At 39.0% G+C, this 20,816-nt stretch overlaps 1 protein-coding gene across 1 annotated transcript in view; it reads right to left on the bottom strand.

The window, feature by feature from the left end:
- The window catches only part of ADAMTSL3 (ADAMTS like 3), a 195,590-nt gene that overhangs the window by 54,083 nt on the left and 120,691 nt on the right, over positions 1–20,816 (bottom strand). The window contains exons 7-11 of the mRNA XM_026060624.1: positions 15,088–15,162; positions 7,763–7,920; positions 6,682–6,793; positions 4,092–4,230; positions 2,484–2,534 (exon numbers count right to left, since the gene is read on the bottom strand). Of these exons, the coding sequence (XP_025916409.1) occupies positions 2,484–2,534; positions 4,092–4,230; positions 6,682–6,793; positions 7,763–7,920; positions 15,088–15,162 (535 nt within the window). The remainder of the gene's footprint in view (positions 1–2,483; positions 2,535–4,091; positions 4,231–6,681; positions 6,794–7,762; positions 7,921–15,087; positions 15,163–20,816) is intronic.

Raw genomic sequence — 20,816 nt, 5'->3', positions numbered from 1 at the left:
AAAGCAGACAGAATATAGCTAGCTGACTAAATGTTGATATCATATCACCAGTGAAAAATACACTTGAAGAGCCACAGCTACTCTTTTCTTTCTTTGACTTGAATCAATGGCCAGTGTTAACTCATTTTCTTTAAAAAAAATATCAGGAACTAAAGAGCAATTAACTTTTCAATGAATTAGCAGCTCATRGATTTATATATAAGGCTCACTGTGCTGTATGTAATGCTAGCCTCGCAAGTGTTTATAGCATAAAGTTTTATGGTTGTTTTTCTTTATCTCATCAGTTTCAAACATACTCCAGATCCCATACTCCCACAAGCATTTTCAAGATGGAGTGAGGTCCATGGCTACCGGGGAAAGGGGGGTCTTGGGCAAACAGTCAAGGAGATACTTTCCAGAACCCGCAGCTGTCAAGGGATTCTCAACAGTCCAACAAGTCTGAAATAAATGGAGGTATTCCAAAAGCTTTAAAAGAAAATTTTCATCCTGGGAAATTTTTCTATTTATTTCAAAAGAATTCTCCATCTGTAAAAATATTTCAGTGGGGCATTTACAACTCTAGCCACAGGAGAACTCTTTCAAGATCTTGCGGTGCGCACCATGACTTTCCCACAACTTCCTCGTGTGAATGGGAAAGTAGTGGCGAATGCCCCAGGACTGCAAAGCAGCCCTGCACATGGCCCTTGCGTTACGTGGGCGGTGTGATGTATGACTGCTGGTCAAGGTGAGGGAGCCTGTACAGCTTTGCTCAAGCATATCTCCAGCACTTTTCTCTGCTTGCTTTGCAAGAGCAGTCTTGGTTTAGCAAGTGAACAGGTAAGAAAAGAAAAAGCTGAAAGAGGAGGAAGAAACAGCCTCAGCAGAACTGATGCAGACTAATGCATTGCAATTATTTTAAGGGCGACAGCACAGAGAAGATAGACTCTACTACACTGAAGCAAGACTTGCATCCTGGCTGGACCAGATTCACCTCATGACGCAGGTACAAACTGACTGTTCCAGCTGCTGTCTTCTCTCAGGAATTCCAGTTGGAAAAGGTGCTTTTACAGCCCTGCTGTGTTTCTTTAAGTGTCCCCCCAGTGAAAGGACTCAGCTTGCCCTGTTTTTTCTCCCTTTCTACCTGACAGTACCAATGCTGAGCCCTTCTCAGCCCTCTTACAGACCAGAAAGACCACGGTACCTTCCAGCAGCGCACACTGAGGTGTCGAAATGAGGTGGGCCTTTGTCTGCAGTTCTTAACGTTTGAAATAAGAGAACCTGCCCACAGCTTTATCACAGACATAATCTATCTCACCACAGTGTCATGCAAACATGCTGAGCACARTAAAGCACAGGAGGGAGATTAAATTTCTCTTCCAACTGGTCTCCAAGCTCTGAGCAGTTCAGAAGATGAAATACTGATGTAAATAAATTGTGCAGAGTTCCAGAAGAGATCTGAAGCACAAAGGAACTGACAGTAGAATTGGCAGAAGAAACCAAAGAGAGAAACAGAATAATTATGAAACGTTACAGTATAAGGCCACAGAGGGAAAAGAAGTCTCAATCTATGTATGAAAGTCAAAGTATATCACAGGGCAGCAGATCCACAAGAAATATAAATTGTTACAGAGATAACTCTGACCACGTACATCAGCTGTTATCAGTAGCTCCATTGAGCCATTCAAGTCTGTGATTTCATTCTTATTATCCCATATATTTTCTTCTTTAGAAAAATATACATTATCCCTGATACAATACTGCAGAGCTTCAGCTGGGATAAATATACATCTGTCTCCATCAACTAGAATTCTTGACATTTACAGTAGATCTGGCCCACTGCCTTTAAAGTCCTAACATCCTTTACAAAATATTTAAACCTTCCAGAGATGGTTTACATTCCTGTGATTGACGCAGGTTAAAAAAGAAAAAAAGTATGAATTTGTGCTCTGATGACTTAATTGTAGGCAATACATATTCAGACAACTCAATATCATTACAGTGCTGAGTCAGCTTTGGTGTCAATAAGTAGACTGTAGGTCTAAATAATGAGAAGAGCAGAAGAAAAAGATCTTTTAAGGGAATAAGAATTTCTGGAGAGCCCTGTAACATAGGGCTGCAACACAGGGAGGTCTGTTTGTACAAATGGATGTATTCACTGCATACATTTTCAAACTAAAAATCTTTAAGGAATTCATACAGGAATTTTAAAGGAGATGTTGAAAGGCTCTTCAACAGTATATCAGAAAGCTTAGGGGGATAACACTTCTGAAGTTTTTCCACATCTGTATTTTCAAGAAGAGTATACTAACCTCTTATTAAGCTAATCATTGAGAGCACAATGAAATCAACCACAAGCATTAAAAATGTTTACAGGATTGTTTTAGAAACTTGCTTTCCTGTACAGCAAAAATCAGAAGATGATGTTCCATGACCTTTGTACTATACTATATTTGCAGTGAAAATCACGCTAATACTGACACATAAGCTATTCTGATAATACATACCGAGGAAGTGGCTGGAAGTGATCATAGGGCATGATTTCTTTAAATCCATCACTGTCAACAAAATAAATATTGCATCATTATTTCTCATATCCAAGATGTACAGCAGATAAATACTTGTACATGTTCATGCTTAAAGTAAGCAATTACAAGATACTCCTGTGGAAAAACCTGACTCATACTCCCAACTTTTCTGAAGGCATAGAGATACATTCACCATACAATTTCCCCACTTAATTCCACTAAAAACAGGAAATGAACAACCCTTTAGCAAAGAACTTTATCATCTGTGATCCTTTAGGCCTGTATAACATTATTAACAAGAAAATAATTACACACATATATCTGTAATATAGATGTGCGTGGAAGATGAATGGCAATGAAATAAATGCATCAGAGGATTAATTCTAAATAGGTCCTGGATGGTGCTTAGGACCYTTCTAGTGCTGTTTTCTCCAACTGCACAGCACAGAGCAGGCATGTAGCTTTAGTTCAAAGGTTAAGAAATATGGTATTATATCTAGGAGTATTTTCACTTTTTTCTGACTTTATAGGCTAAAGATGCAAGGAAAAAGCTAATTATACCCTTTCTTTATTTAATTTTCCCATTCCAGCTCTGTAACTTTTGGCACGTATTGCTATGAAGCTTTACTGAATTCTTACCGCTCCATATAGTGATCAACTCTCCAGGAAAAAAACTTGAAAGTCTGCACATCTATAACTGTTAGAGGTCACTATCAACGATTATGTTCAACAGGAATGAAAGGAAATGGACAGTTTAGCTATAGGAAATGAAATCCATTGAGAGGGTTTCCTTTTCTTCTTGCCTATAACTCTAGCTCAGCCAGCTGGCATATTAATGTGAGGTTCTGGGACTTGATACTGTGATGTTATTTTAAGATACTTTAGCACAGCCAGGAAACCTCACCAGACAATCCAAAAGTTAGTTTGAAATACCATAGTGCAATTCAATACAACTTATGTATACTGTAGCCTTTATAATTTGGCAATAATATTCTGTGGTATTTGTACCACAAGTATATTTACTTAGAATTTTTTTCATCTTGTAACATAAAAAAAACCCTAAAAACAAAACCCCTCCTAAACTTTAATTATTAAGTGACAAATCCACAGTGTGAATGAAGAATGAGATTTTTATGGTAGCCAGATGAATAAACCAGGATAAACCATGTGCAAAAACTGTATGCTGAGTGAGAAAAGGAGCTACTGCTTGTCTGTAATGAGAAATCCTGAATGGCAGCATCAATAAATCCAAAAGCAGGCAAACAGTCTGCCCTTCTCACACAACCCCCCAAATCCATGTACTAGTGCTATACCATTCGGCAAAAGACCTAAAGTAAAATTAGCCCTTAAACAAAGACAAAATTATATTTGCAACATGTCTGTGTAAAACAAAATCTCCTGTTCTACAACATTGAGGAGGTGCCACGAATCCATTAAGAATGGTGCCAGATGTCAGCCTTTAATGCATGCCATAATCAACCAGGATTAAGTAACTCTAAAGATGAAAAGAAACAAAATTAAATAAATATGATTGCTTGTTCCTTAGTAACTGCAGATACCATATACTTAAATATTTGTCATACGAACCTAGAAGGGCAGGGATCCATATTGCATTCTTTTAGCTTGGGCTTTGGTTTCTTATTTTCTGGATAGTAATGACAATAGTGATCAGGAACAACACGCTTCAGACGAATATCCACACATTCAGCAGAATTAAGCTGATAACCTAAAGAAGAAACAAAGTTAAATGCTGGTAACAGAGGGAGACAAATGCAAACAGCTTTCTTTTCTCAAATAATATGCTGTCCACCCAGGCAATTTCCAGTGCTACTTTTTCTTGGTTTGCTTTTAAACAAGGAAACACTGTATAGAACCGTACAGGACCCAATCTTCATTTAAGGCAATTCAGCGTAACAATTGATGTTAACCTGTGCTAACCCTAGATGAAACTCCAGCACATTATTCTGATAATACTCTAAGGAGACAAGTAAAAGCATACATATTTTTATACGATGCAGATATACATGCAGTGTAGCAGCTCACTTGTCACGGAGGGGACCCTACAAAGTCATGGTTGTGTTGCATGTTCCACAATGTACAACAGCCCACCTTGCCCCCTCCAAGCACACTTTACCATGGATGTTAGTGAGAGCTATATTACATGCTTGTGCATGCTAAAAAAGATACTTAAAACAGAAAGCCAAAAGAATTGAAGATGAGATCCAAAAACATTGTTAAATTAAACTGTAGAAAATGAAGAAATATTTTCAAGAACATTCCTAGTTGAAGAGCCAACAAAAGAAAACCTGAAGTAACTACTTGGTGCAAAAAAAAAATCTGTGTGGAAAGACTGGTTAAGAGAAAGGATCTGAGTTTCTTAAACCACTGAAAGGATCTGAGTTTTATAAACCACTAGCTTGCTTTTTTGGCTGAGAAAAAAAAGACTCATTGAGAAGAGCTGACTTGGACTTAAACTGAGGAGAGCAGAAGGATGTTCCGGTATGTGAAGAAAAAAAAAAGGTTGAAACCACAAGAATGAAAATCCAAATGGAGTCAATAAACTAACAGCATAAGAGCCAGTGTCTACTGAAAAGGCTTCAGCATCATATATCAGTGGCTTCACTTATGTGTCTCTTGGCTGATTCAAAGTGTCATCATGCATGAGGGTGATAACCATAAAGAAGAACTAAGTAGTTCCAGTGCTCAAGGCATGCATGTACCAGTTTTGTGAGTACTGAAGGGACCCATATAAGATATGCCACTTGCAAACAAGATAAATGCAATTTTTAAACATTCTTGCTCATTCAGACTTGACCGTGCTTTCTGCGACACCCCTGCCATACTCCCCACTTCCATCCATGGAGATTACAGAAGTAAACGTAGGACTGTCCAAATGAGGCATGGTGGCACACCGATTCCAAGTCTCTGCTATGAGGAACTTTTTCTTTTAGGGCCAGTGGAAGAGGCCAAACAGTCTGGAGACCAAATCCTCTTTAAGAGAAGAGGTTCAAACCAGGCAGCTGCCATACAACTTCCCTGCATGCCTCAGGAATATGCCATTCTTAACACTATTACTTTCACAGGTAAGCAGTAGCTTAGTTTCTGTGCTTCTTCAGTTACTGGCCTCTCTCTCAGGATTGCCTTCAAGAGTGTCAAGTTCTGTTGATAAAGATACTGGTTTCATATTGTAGACATGCAGATACAAAGTAGGGCATTGAAAACATTGGCTAGTTTCAAAGAGATTAACATGTAGCCACAATTTTCAAACCATAATTATTTGTCTGAATAAGGCTGGATTTGAGTGAAAAAGGGACACATTTACCTCCACGGCTGAGTTATCCAGTGTTTACATGTGATCCTCACAATAATAATTGTGATGCTTTACACTTCTTCCCTTGTGAGGCAGGTTAGGGAAAAACTCTTAAATTCAATGTAATGATCAGAGAATATATATTGCCACTCACATTTCTAATAAGAATCACACTTCAGGGGGCCAAGTATCTTATAAGGTAGTTTCCTGTGTGACTGCATATTATACACATATATTATCTGCATTTCAGATTAAAGTGAAGCAAGAGTGCCAAAACAGATGGTCTGTCAAAAGATCCTCAGATTTCTTGTGCTTTAAACATCCTTAACTCCTTCTACTCATGTCCCAAGTAACTAATTAAGCCACGCTTCTTTGAATTCTCCAAGAAAATCACTACACCAGTATTATTATATCTGATCTCCCACTGTGATTTTCAGGTGACCGAGGTAATGCTGGCAGAGCTGAAATTGCTATCTACGATGTCAAAATCTCCTCCCAGCACAAGGCCATGCTTTTTGCAGGACTAGACATGACAAACACTGGGCTGGGCTGGATGAGCAGTAGCAAGGCTGAGCTGCACTTTGTCTAACCATTGGATAAACTGTAGCATTTAAGCCAAAAGTAGAAGCTGCAGCAGGCTGGCTACCTACTACCATCGGGACTGAGTGTCTAGGGTCAGCCAGCCATACATGTTTGTAATAGCTGTCCCGTAAATTCAATGCAGTGAAGAAACAACAATAACGGGAAAAAAAAATAACTTAAGCAAAGAACCTTTGCAAAGAACCACAAATCCTATACCATTCATTTCATAACCAGCCACTTCCGATATTCAGCTGTAAACACTCCCGGAGAACTGCCATCACTTACCCCCTCCACACGTCACTGTGCAGGGGAAGAACTCTGTCTGTCTCCACTGATGACTGATGGGTTGATAGAAGAAGAACTGAACCACGCTGTCTTTTGTGCCAGAGTACCTGGTCTAAAGAAATTTCCATTACAACACATGTGTATACTGTACTCCACTGTTCATGATATTTCATAACATAATTCATAGGTAATAACAGTGCAGAGATTAATATGACAACAGGCCTAAGACCTCAAAAAAGACTAGAGTAACACAATTAAGTTTCCAAAGGTCAAACACTTTTTTCAAGATACTCAACACACTAATATGCCTCTCTATCTGATTATCTATCCTTGACTGACAAAGTTCCTAACTGTGAGCTTCTGTTTCACCTCATCATTGGCCAAATTTTCAATATTTGCTACAGATTTAAACCTAGAGCTGAACTAAACATACTGATTCACATTCAGGCAGGTATACTGCACATGCAATATTAGAGGTGCAAAATGCTGAATTACTAAATGCCTATATCTACAACATGAAAAATAAAATGGTGTGGTAACACTGAAACACCTGCCATTTTTAATGGAAAACTATGACTACCCTCCTTTGTCATAATCAACATGTAGTTTGTTTATACACAAAAATGTCTGAACATATGATGCAAGTCATTGGTATGTGGCCTGGGCATCAGAGTAACTAAAGGACTAGACATGGTCAGTAGCTGGATTAGCAATGTCTAAAGGAGATGTGAGGGTGCTGCTGGAAGTGATAGTGTGATTCAGTAGGTGGCAGTCTTCAACTGGATTAACATCAATCCAAGCTGGGGGCCATGCTGTTATTCTTACTTATTATACTTAAAATAAAAGTCTCAGCCATTCTCAATCATTAAAGATGCTGTGGTACTTTCCACCATGGCAAAGAGGTTAACCTCACTATATTTTAATTTGATTAGACACATAAATTCTAAGCTAATATAAATTATCTCTGGACTTTATTTAGGATTCTTTATTTGCTGTCTAAAGGATTTTACATGCTGATGGACAGCTGCCTACACTATTACTGATACTTCCAGTAGTAGACTTATACATATGCACATCCCACCTTGATAATGAAATCTGCTCCAAGAGGTCCCTGGATCTTTATGATTTCCCTGTCTGCACTCTTCTGAAATTCAACAGTTGTATTTTCTATGACAAATGTTCCAGGAGCATTGAAACTGTGCTCTCCCTTGTCTCCTTGTAATGTCTTTGACTCTATAACTAGGGAGAAAACACACAATTTGTAAACTTAAACAGGATATCTTTCTTTTCAAGGAAGTCAGAAAGTAATGTTGCAAACTTTGTCTTACAGGAAGTAGCAGTACAGGCACATTAAAAAACACACAGACACATATGAGATTACTAGCTGCTTCAGATTATAGGTTGATATACAATTGCATGATGTGTCAGCACAGGAATATCTGCCTGATCACACTATTCTTTCATACCACAAGCACCTCTTAGACAGTTTTCCCTGGACCACATGCTATACACAGTCTGTTATCAAGCAATGGATTCAGCAGGACAAGCTGAAAAAACTCACAAAATGGATAGAATCGATATATAAAAAAATAATCCAGACTCCCATGCAATTCAAGCCTAATAGTTTCAACAGTCTCCAGAGAAGCCTGAATGGTGTCAAACTCACTGAACACTCCCCTCAATACCTTTATCACTTTACCCATTGCAGATTTCATTAACCTAATTCTGGGTATTTCCCATGTTAACAAAAAGTAAGGCCAGGAGGTCTGTAACTGCAACACTGTCTATAGGATTACACTTTCTTGGAAGAGGTGATGATGAAAACCCTTTTTTGCCATTCTGCATTTCTTGGAAACAGAATAAACTAATAGATTACAACTTCCAGAAGACAGAATTAGCTTTTTAGGATTGAGTCACTTCCAGCAAACTGACTGAACTATAGTGGCTGGAATTAAAGAAAGATAATCACAAGGAAGGTAGGATTTCTGTTCTCTGCACAGCACATTGTACGTGCACAGCAAGATGCATGACTTGAAATACACTGCTCAGGTTACAGTCTGTCAGGGCAGTGCAAGTAAGAAAGGCATGGACTATATATTGCTATAATTAAGTTGGAAAACTTTTTATTAAGATGATTTTTAGTGAAATTGCTCTATCACCGATTTCTAGTTTTTTGAGTTTATGGATATAAGGTATGGCTTAGCTAATCTTGCAGGTATAGATAAACTAGGTCAGGCTCCCCAGGCTGACTTTTGGGTCCTGCAACAGTATAGCCACTCTGGTGCTGTTCAGCAGGATTTTACCCAGCTCAGGTAGCTTGGATCATACTATGATCCTTGAGTCCAGTTTTATGTCCTTGTATTGCTGTATTTTCCAACCATCCATTTATCCCACCCTTTCATTATAAATGAGAGCACTGTGCTAGTGCAATTCCTCTCATGGAAAGATTCCCCCTTGTCACTTCTTCTCTTTTCAGACTGACTTATGAGAACAGGTAAAGGGACATCCTTAAAATTAGGAAGGACCCCTTTCATTTGATCAATAAGATCACAGGCACATTGCCCTTCAGCAATGGAAGAAAACAACAGCTAGTCACAGGAAGGGACAAACTTTCCTCTAGGCAAGACTTGTGTGCAAAAAAAAAAAAAGACAACTGCATTGAATAGCTTTTAGAGCTGGTCTGAGATAATGGAATTTGCCCTTTTGGAGTCTTGATGAACACATAAAAATGCATTAAGTCTTACTTTGAAGTGATTTGAAATTCCACATATACTTTGGGAATCAGCAGATGTCTTACACAATAAAATTAACTCCACAGTAATTCTTAAGAACAGCACATTGCTGACAAGCACATATAATTCCTTGACCTTTCAAGAAGAATAATTGCAGTTCAGATGGCACAGTGAATTCAGCAGTTCTCCCAAATCTGGATTAAAATTCTGTATATATCCCAAAAAGAAATGAGTTTGGAGAATTCAACCTAGCTCCTCATAAGTCCACATACAAAAAAAGAAAGCGATTCCTATGATTCATAGCCATTTTTCAGATTCCTTTCAAGAAAGTCTTGGGAATGCAGCAGGATCTCGAGTAACAAATGAAGTATGCTGACAGCACTATGTAAAGACTGTTGCACAGAAACTGCCTGTAACGTGACTTGGGCCAACACAATTTCACTCACAATTTCATGAATAATGAGTTCATATAAAAATGGTGTAAGGCAATGCTGAATAACAGAAAAGATACTTTGTAAGATATGTCTCATTGTGGTGATGGGTTAGAAATAACTTGTTAAGCACTTAAAAATGCTGCTAAATTCTAGGAGTTATCTTATTTCATGAAATAGCACCTAATCCTGTTTCATGGAAGAGGTGCAGGGTTTTGCCATTTACCTCAACAGAACAGGATCAGGTATTTATTTCCTAATCCTATTACTGAAATTAAATCCAGCAGTACTCCCTTACAAACTCTGCAAGAGGAAGGGAAACTAAAGATATGCTAAATGTCATTTTTAAATACAGGATTGTAAACTATGTTTTTAAAAGGTTAATGTAAAAATCTGGCAATTTTGCAGGAAAGGGATTTTGAGGGCCATCTAGCCATGAAAGTGCTGTCACTCATTGCAGTAAATCCCATATTGTGTTTTACAATAAAGGTTTTACTTACTGTTCTGTCTGTATTAAAGTCATGTAAGGAGTTACTGCGACTGTGCAACAGTGATTGCCTTCAGGGCATCTGCTCCTGGAGAAGCCAGCCTTCTAGAACCACGTTAAGAATTGTCTTTAGTAAGCAAGAAAAAAAATCAGCTTTGTGTGGCAGAGGCTTAATGCTAGAGGCATAATTATGACCTAAATAATGTCACTAAAATGGCTGTCATATCCYATATAGAGAAATGTCACAATTGTAAAATACGGCCTATTCTTCATCCAGGTTAGCTATCATAACTGGTTAAAACAGCAGAAAAGCCACAGTACCTTGGATTTTGAACCTTGAGATCTCGGATGAGCTCAAGTCTCACTAAAAGGAACCTTTTGGTGACACTGAGCTAGAAATACCTTCTTTTGCCAACTATCTTACCTTTTTAGGTATTTAAACTGAGTAAGCTAATTAAGGTTACATAACTTAGGTTAAGCGCATCTCTCTTTACCTGCACTGAAAACATACTCTGACAGCTACACTCCAGAAGCATCATTAGTGTTTTCTTCATTAAGATCTTCTAAAATACAAACCCATTCTGGAGCATGTCCAACAAAAAGAGTGATACCATTCCCAAAGAAAACAACGCTTCCTTGAAAAGGTACTCACAGCATTATTCCAGATTTCTAAATATTAGGCTCCACTCTTCTCCTGAGTACAACAAGGATCCCATACATGGCTAGGAAGAAATTCAAAGGATACATTTCCAGAAAACAGTTTTACCTTGGTCATTGGGTAGGAATCTAACAGTAAGTCACATGCACTTTGTCAAAGAAACATACATAATAAAAAACATCTGGGAACCAAAGTGCCCCACTTGCCAAAGCATTTCCATTAGGACCAAACAGATACCATTAGGAACATCAGGAACAAATATATCTAAACAAATCTCAGAAAAAGCAACAAATACTTAGATGATTACTACATATTTTTGTTTGTCATTTTCATGGGATTTTTTTTTTCCTCAGTTGCATTACAAAACAATCTTTTAAATATCCTAAACTCATGATCCTCGGATTAAGCTGCTGGAAGCCTTGACCCCAAACTCACACTGGTTAACAGTAAGTATTAGTACATGGCGTCTGTTATTCTGTCATTTTATCGCTTGAACAAGAATCAAACCAGGAAATATCTCAAGTACCTCCAAGTCCACATGAAGTCAATAGGATACTCAGGAATATAGGACTTAGTAGCAAGTAATGCAAATCACTGCAAGTGGAGAAGAATGGCTGTTGCAAACAGATGTTAGGTGTTAATTTAGTGACCTGAGCTGCCTCATTTTACAGTCTCTATGCTACTTTTCTTAATAAAAAAAACACATTTTCTAAGCAGAAACAAAGAATATTGTCCAGGAACCAACAATATGATAACTCACTGAGAAATGACATATATTTATGTTAGAGCTAAACTAGATGTGAATCCAAAGAATTTACTTATTTGCAAGGTAGCTAGGCAGACACAGCCTGTATCTCTGGAGGAGGTGTCAGCAAAGCTTAGAACAACTGCTCAGATTTTCCCAGAAGTGTGTCACACAGAGGGATGAAGAGCTATTCCACAGCGCAACAGTTAACCTCGAAGGCAATATATTCCTGATCAGTCTTATCCAGGGCTTGTCATCACAGGCTTCCAAAATAGAGTGAAGCCAAGCATATAACATATGTAACACTGTAATATAACTTTATTAATGTGCAGGTAATTTGTTATTTTTCAGGCTAATATCTAACCATCTGGAAGTATCTACAAGTAACCTTCCAACAAGTTCCAGTAAATGTCTACTAGCAAAAATACGTATTTAGAATTGTCCCATTGTTAATACTAGAACGTGGAGAGCTCAGTGTACGTAGAGAGTTAGACAACATCAAGAGTTGGACTGTGAACTGCTTATTCTTACTAGGGAGCAGATCCCCAAAGAAGCACTTCACTGATTTCAGTGCAGTAACTGGGAGCAAAGGTTTCACCAACTGGCTGATCGGAAAGGTTTAGAAAAGAATTCACCAAACAAGTATTCCTCCTGCAGGGCCCTGCAATCCTGGGATAAAAATGGGAAGTTTGACTTCAGGAGTAAGTTTCCTGATCCTAAGTTAAGGAAAAGAGGGGTCTTTACAACTCCAGCTGTGCAGAGTCATAGCGACAGGGAATTCTCCAAAACTGGGAATGGGTACTCACCTGGTTTTGTGCCTAGCTAGGTAATCACTGGTGCCAAAGACCTAAAACTATTACTTTGTGTTATTTTCCCTGCCATGATGGAAAATTTGCTTTCTCCGCAGAAATTCCTTGCCCAGCTGTAGATGGAAGACCCTTTGCAAGAGCTTCCCATCCTCTCAGTGGCAGGCAGGAGTAGGGGAGCATAGCACAGGGAACCCTCTGTAGATATCTCACCATCTAYGTAGGGATGTATAGCTGGAGCTCCCAGGGAATTGGCTCCTGCTCCCAGCGCAAGAAGGGACAAATCATATTGGTACGCAAAAGTTTTCTTTTCTGTATGGTTTATTTGTAGATAGCGCAGGATGGGGGCCCAAAATAAAACATAGATTCTTTTTGAGAAGGAAGCAACACTGTTCTCTTCTTAGTAATTGTCACAAGACAAAGCAACGTTTAGACGTACAGCTACTTACTGTCAAGTAATGCAAATCACTGCAAAAGGAGAAGAATTGACAAAAAGGGAAAAAGATTTTCATTTCTTTTTAGTGAAGTTTAACCTCCCCAAGCTCATGAACTCAGTTATCTAGCATTAGCCACTTGTAAAAATATTAGCTTCTAGTTTTCCTGTTTCTTCTGCTGGAGGATTATTTTCAGGGAACTTTCTGTCTCTCTTTTGATTCCAATGCTCTTAAAACAACTGCTAGAAAAGCTGTAATTTAGTCCAAATCAAAAGCAAAACAGTGAAACATTTTATTCATAACCAATTTGGTACCAACTGTTTTGTTATTTTCCATTGAATCATTCACTAAACTCAAGCACACAAAAGTGAACAAGGGACCTATGTGTAAAAACAACAACTCAATGGAATGCCTATGGTCTTTGATGTATCTGTTGCCTGTCTTAAAGTGTCCACACACACACACACACACACACACAAAAAAAACCCTTATTCTTACCAGCTACAAAGAAATGCAGTCTTTCCTAAAACATTAAGCTGCTGACTGTAAAGCAATGTTCAGAGCATTTATTTGTTGCAGTTCTGTTATGTGCTACATCTCCAACCAAAGATTTCCATTTTTGATTAATCCAGCAGCTGTGTTCCCCTGGAACAAGACCGTATCATAAAGCCCAGGATGAAGTATTTAAAAAAAAAAAAAAAAAAAGCGCAGGACGAAGGGAAAAGAGCCAGATGCTCTACGGTGCTCTTTGGGCATTTGCTACTGCTGCTGAAGTAGCAGCACATGAAGAACATTCATGTTTTGGCAACAGGAGGCAGCATAAAATTCTCCAATAAGTAGTCCCTACTCTACCTGTTAGATTCACTTCCTTACAAATCAGGGAGAAAGACTCTGACAAATAGAGCCTGTAATTACTTTTGAAATTCTGCCTTTAGTTACACCAGTGCACTCCTACTGAAATCAATGAAGCTGCAGATCAAAGATCACTTGGCACTGTGAGTAAGTGACAAATACAACAGCCAAAAACATACAAACAGGCAGAAAGGAGGACAAGCATTTTGTCCCAAAGCACATCCCCAAGAACATAGGTTCTCACAGATCTGACTATGAAGCAATGCAAATTTGTTTCATGGGGTTTTTTTCTTTTGTTTTTTCCCCAAAAGCTCTCACTTGATTTTAACCTTTGTCATTTTAAACATTTTAGGTAACAAATATCTAAATCCTCACAGATTTAGAAACAGATGTGCTGGGGTTAAGGGAACATTTCACAATTCTCTTGCAGCTGAAGACCTAGCTAGCAAAGGTAATGCCAAGCCACAGCTTCTTCACGGAGCCACCCTGGGTAGGAAGCCAGGAGCACTCTGTACTCAGTAAAGAGCTGCTGATGCATTCCTCAGGAGCTTTCCAGAAATCCCCCAGGAGCCACCAAATCTAGTACTTTTTCTCGTATGAAGCTAAAATAACAACTTCCTTCTGCAGAACTTATTAAAGAAGACCAAAACAGGGGTGGAAAAAAAGAGTCCTGACCTGAACTAGTCAGGATCACTCCGTTATATATTGCTTGCAACAGTTTTACATGAATATTATTTATGTCAAGATAAGTTCTGCTTTGCAAATTGGTGATATCAGTGTTATATCTAGGAGCTACCAGTCACTCCCAAGCTGCTCTAAAATGCAATTCTTATTCAATTTTTTCCTTGAAATGAAATGATAACATCTTCAAAGTAAATACAAATATCATGAGCAATCTTGAAGTAAAATATGTATCATTCTTGCTGTTTGCCCATCTCGCAGCAGTAAGAGTTCTTTTTTATTTCTATGATTCAGACTGCGGCCTTCAGTTTCCCTAATAAAATATTTTTAAAATAAAATAATGTTACATGAATGGTTTATTTCACTGTTTGGCATGGCAATATAACTTATCATTGAATTGATAAGTTCTATATCTAAAGTAGGCCTATGGTAAAGAAATAACATATACTACCATCAGCCTCATAGAAAATATGAGGAAACAAATGACTGGCTATTTTTCATAGATCGTATGTAATCAGCAAACAAGGTTCTGTTTTTATCTTCTGCCTGTTAATAAATACATGAAACAGTTCACTCATACCAAGGTGTGCTGGTCCTTTCAGCGTAATTCTCACACTGCGACTCCCATGTGGTACAGCAATCACTGTCTCTTCCCCTAGGAAAATTAAAGAACTGTTTTAGAAGTTATATTGCACCAGGGAATTTGCACATCACATAACTAAACTGAAAACTGTCAAATGCCTCTCAAAAATATTTAACAGGTTCCACAATTTTTCTATTAAAAATAATCATATGTTACTTTATTAAGCACAGTATACTGAGTCTGTTTGCTATGCCATGCAGCTATTAAGACCTACATGTAGACTTGTAAATCTTTCTTGCTATTGGAAAATTATCTGCTTAATAAAAAAAAAAAAAAAAATTTTCAGTAGTGTATTAGGGATATATTTACACTTTGTTGTCCCAGTTTTATTTCCTAATCACTGAACTGATTTAAGGAATCTGCTAAGTAGTACTTCCCCTTACAAAAACCTGCAGCTGCTCAGCTTCATTTTGCCCACAGCTCGTTTCCTGCTGCAGGTCACAGCCTTAATAAGTGGCAGGACTTACAGGAAATAAATCATCTACTTAACACTAACCCTTAACCAATTACAGACCAGTTAAGAGCAAATATATATTTGCTATAATATATATATTATAACAGCATCTGCATCTAACTTACCGTATAAGATCATTCCTTCCAGTAAGAGCCCCAAATTAAAACTTAGCATAAACCAAACCAGTCCTGAATCGGACATGTCAATACAAAATGGCTTTTGACTGCCTGAATGGCCTCTTCAAACATAAACGTAAAACACACTTTCTTCAGTGCATTTTACAAAGGACGAAAGTTATTATTTTCCACGTCAAAGGTAGGAATCGATGATTTGCAACAACYCGAGTTAACAGTCAAATCAACAGACTGGAGTGTTTTATGCTGCCATGAGCAGTGCTCTCAGAACGGATAGGCACAGTGCCCAGAAGGGTTATCCACGCACGGATGAGAGAAGAGTCCCCACACAGTCTCCCGCGTCCACCGCGGCCCAGTTGCGAGCCTGCCCCTGCACCTGGGGCCTTTCGCTGGTACACCCTGCTGAGCCGTGAGCCCTTCCTGGGGGTATTAACATAGTATGCCCTAGCAGGGACCTACGAGGAAACACAGCAAGAGCGGGAAACGGGTCCAAATCTGGATTTGTCTAAGCCAATGTAAGGAGCAAGGAAGAACATAGACTTCATCTGAGTGGGGGTGAGGGCCAAGGAGAAGTCTGTAGAGCAAGGAAGCCAGGGACTTGCATAGCCTTCAAGATACTACCAAATTACACGCTGTGGCAATGAACAGCACTAACAGGTAATAGCTCCTTTTGCTTCTCCAGGAAACCTGTGTCTTAACGGTGAGCCCTCAGAAATTTCCAGCAATGTAACTGAGGCTGAGGAAATCGATGAAAAGCCAGTAAGGCTTCTAAGTTGACCAAATACTACCTAACCAACGGCCTTTGCATTGCGAGATCATGGACACATCGCCTTTTGCCCTGACAATGTAAAGGAAAAACACATCCTGTAAATTAATCACAAAACCACAAGCATTTTAGGAAAAGCACATTGTTGGTTTCTCCCAGCAAATAACAGCAATTTTGCCAAAAACCTATGGAAACAATGAAATGTGGCAGTCAATAATTCTCATTCTTTCAGATGCCTGTCCTTATGCTAAGGGCTAGTGCAGAGGGATTTCATTCTTGCAAGTTCAGAAAATAATGTTAGCTCAAGGTCAGTGATACATTGCTCCAGAATTACTCATATAAGACTTTGAGGAAGAATATTTGAGTTTAGGTTTTAACTAAAAAATAGTTGAAGAATGTTTCTTTCTACTTTAAACTAGACCCTTTTATAGTAGATGCTAAATTATCAGCTTCTGGTTTACATCTCCTAAGCATAAGTATGAAATTCTGCCAAATGTTCAGGATACTTCAAGCGAATACTGCAATTATTTTTTCTGAAATAAACACCTTCTTATGTTACAGTTTTTATATCGCCAATTTCTAGGAAGGTCATTTAAATATAACAATTTATTTTGGATGTAATAAAATATGATCTTTATTAATTTCATACTTGGGTATTCCACCAGAGTGCAAAATACTACAGTAAGAACAATCATACAGTTAAGGAGCCCTGGAAAAAGCATTAACTACTGAACCACTTAATATCTTCTTGCATCTTGGTTTTTCATCAGGCGAATTGCTAAAGATAGCCAGAAGGTAATGGATGTGTATATCTTTAAAGTAAGGAAATAACTCCTGAATTCACATGTGCTCTACAGCATTTGAGCGAAAGCAGGTTTGAGGGGCCCACGTGTCCCTACTTGGTCAGGGATCGTATCCCTTCTCGACAACCAACCAGCCCCTACAGCACGCAACCTCAAACAGGAGTCTGATCGTGAACAGTCCTGAATCCATGCAACTGCTGTTTTGAAGTGGATCCAAGGGCACTCAGCACTTAGTGGACGAGGTCCAGAATCGCAGATGCGCAGAGGCATGTGCAAGGCTGCTCTTTTGCGAACAACCAGGGTCACACTGCCGCGCTTCCTCCACCTCCTTACTGAGCCCAGCTTGCCTCGGCAGGCCGGCTCCCTTTCCCGGATGCTTCGCATTCCTTTAGCAGTGCTACAGACGTTCCACCCTCACTGAAGCACTCTCCAATACGGTCCAAAAGTCTCACGGGGGTGCTAAATTTGCTGTTTCTCCGTAGCGGAGAAAATATTACCAGCAAGCATTTCATTTGTATTAGAGGAGATGAAGCTCACCAGCACAACAACATTCCACCTTTGCAGGCCCACAGAACAGTCAAGAAGGTTGACAGCAGGAGATACTTGTAACCTGGCAGAGAAAATTATCCTAGGGCAGTCTTTCTAAAAGATGAAGTAAATTCCAGGAAAAAAATAAAAGTGAGATTCTTGGAATTCTGAATGGAGATGGGGAATTGGAAGAGGACGGGATAGAGCTGACCTAAGGGATTCCTTCACATTCTCCTTACGACAGCTTTAACTTAATACAAAAAGTGGGTTAGAGTTATCCAGGTGGATCTCCAAAACTAAATATTCAATAGGCCTCTGCTTCTCAGTGGAAACCATATAACTCTCATTCTTAAAGGAAAATAACCCTCTGTCAGGCTGTATTTTTCCCATCAAATCATTAGGATCCACACTATTACAAGCGTTGAAGTCTTACAACGACATAGKGAAAGTTTCTACCCTGAAATCCATACTTAGAATTTCCAATTGTCTTTTTTTTTTTCTTTTTCTTATACTATTTATATGTCATTGAAAGTTAATTGCTGGCCTTTATCTAAAGCTGAAAACAAATAAGCCAAAAATCGTCTGGAACTTGCAGGAACACTAGACTGTAAAATCTGACTTTAGAGTCATAAAGCTCACATTAAAAACTGAGAAACATATGAGCGAGGTATTGTCTCTCTATTGTAATGCTGCTCACTTTATGGATTCCTGAGGGACGTGGCTCATCTTTCTCCTGCTCCTGGCTGCAATGGGCCTCCTGTTCGTACCTGGGACTCCCCCAGCACATGTGTGTGTACACCCCCCCACGCACACACTATGCATAGCACTTGCTGATTAAGCTCCTGGATTGCTTTTACTTTAGATGGCAAGGTTTGATCCTGTTTCTATGGTGTTAATGTGGATTTAGATTTTGGATTTCAATGAGAGCAAGATCAGACTCCCTGCTATGGTAAGACTGGGAGCTAATCCCCAGGATCAAAATAAAGGAGCCACATTCCTGAGCTGAATCCAATTCAGCAGGTTTTATTTATTTTTCCATGTGGGCCATGGCGGACCCATTTACTGTTTCACATACGGGCCAGTTGGGATTTTTTCCTCCCTTCTCTTAGAGCAGGGCAGAGGATTTATTTCAGGCCTATAAAAACAGTTTCTTTCCATGTATTTGCTCAGCACTTATCTGACCGGTCCTCCAGGCCTGGTTCAAGGCTCTGTATGCTCTCACGATGCAAAGAACAATAGTCCAGCAACAATTGTCAGCAAAAGAGAACTAAAAAGCTCAAAAGGTTCAGAGTCTTCTTGCAGCGGCTCCCTCAGCTACTCTGCTGTTATGCACATTTCAGAAGACACTGGTGCTGGGTCACGTGTTGACCTGTCTAATGACAAGAATCTGTGCAAAGGCCAATATATACTCTTTAAAAGACACCTAAATATATAAGTGGTACTGAAAACAGCAGAAGTTACACATCTCAACCCCAGGCAAATCTGTACAGGACGCATCCTTCCTCYGTCTCCTCGAGTCCTTCCCTCGCCAGTCTCGTGCTCTCCAGATCTCAGTCCCCCTCTGCACCTCATCAGTGCTCCTGTGTCTCCAGGCTGCCTCCTCGGCTGAGCCGCTGCTCCTTGCACCGTTGAAGAAATATTTCTAGCGTGTGGTAACCTGCTCTTGAGACAGACAGAGTGGCCTCAACTCATTTTAATTATATACTCATTACTTCTTCTGGACACCTCTTCCAAAATCTGTATGCACTGGGGAAAATTTAGATGAGCAGTAAGCAAAGTACAGCTTGGCTACTCAGACTTAGAGAACATCATTGGYTGGAGAGGACAGAAACCCACCAAGTATCTACAGAACAATTACATTCCAAAATCTCATCATCGGAGACTCCAAGTACACGCGAGAATATAGAAACATCCCCTTCTTTATTAGCTGCCCAAAATATACAGTGGAAAAGAGAGTCTACTCCAGACATCATTCTAACGGGGAATTACACAAATCTCAGTATTTTCAAGCTTTGCAGGCATGCTTTTCAATCTTAGTAACTTGAAATAATTTTGCTACAAACCGCATGACCTCATAACTGCCCAGCCCACTGAAGAAAGCTGAAGCATTTGCAGCTTTTAGATGCATTTCAGAGGATAGCTTTGACCTGAAGGAGTGACTGGTTTAAGATGAAGCTCCAGATGAATCCCATAATATATTTGGACAGTGACCTTGACCCTGGAACAGCTACTGAAATTATTTACAGTAATAAAGGATAGCAGGCAAATGATACACAAAGCTACTAAACTGTAAAATGTAAATACATTTAAAATGCAGAGCACTGACTTCTAAGTTGGTGCTTGTGAGCTACACTTATCTTGATTCTATCATGAATTTTTTATTTTAAGGGAGTTTTAGGTTAGAGATGTTGAACCCATTACCACTTAAAATCTATAATGGAATGACATGAGCTATCATTTAAAACAACAAAACTCTTCTGCATTTTTTATGTGCAAAGACATACAATTAGTAGCCCATCAAGGAGATGGATCTCAAGTAAATTTAGTGTGAAATAAATAACGAAATAGCCAATGTCCTTAAACAAGAATTTTTCCAAGAGAGACCAGGAAAGTAAGCAAGGAAGTCTTATGAAACCTGTAATAACCCCAAACCAACCAACCAAAGTAAATTCCTGTGATGAAAAAGTAGTGGTACTCCTCAGAAGTATGGAAGTGCAAGAAAGCCTGGGCTGACTCCACTTTGTAGAGTAAGATTTAATTTTGCGTTTTGGGGGTGGAATACAGTAGAGAACAAATAACTCAGTTATCACACAATGAACAAGCCTACTTCAAATAGTGCTGTACACACATTTAATTTCAACTTTTTACAGAGCACATCCTCAGATCTCCTTTAAAAACTGAATGAGCAATATCTTCTTTTTTTTTTTTTTCAGAGCAAGGTTTACTGGAGTGTTATAAATAAATCATGCAGCCACACACTG

The sequence above is a fragment of the Apteryx rowi genome, unplaced genomic scaffold (genome assembly GCF_003343035.1).
Source record: "Apteryx rowi isolate R43461 unplaced genomic scaffold, aptRow1 scaffold_17, whole genome shotgun sequence".
Taxonomy (NCBI): domain Eukaryota; kingdom Metazoa; phylum Chordata; class Aves; order Apterygiformes; family Apterygidae; genus Apteryx; species Apteryx rowi.
The sequence above is the reverse complement of the archived record's forward strand: the minus strand, read 5'-3'. Positions and strand labels throughout refer to the sequence as shown.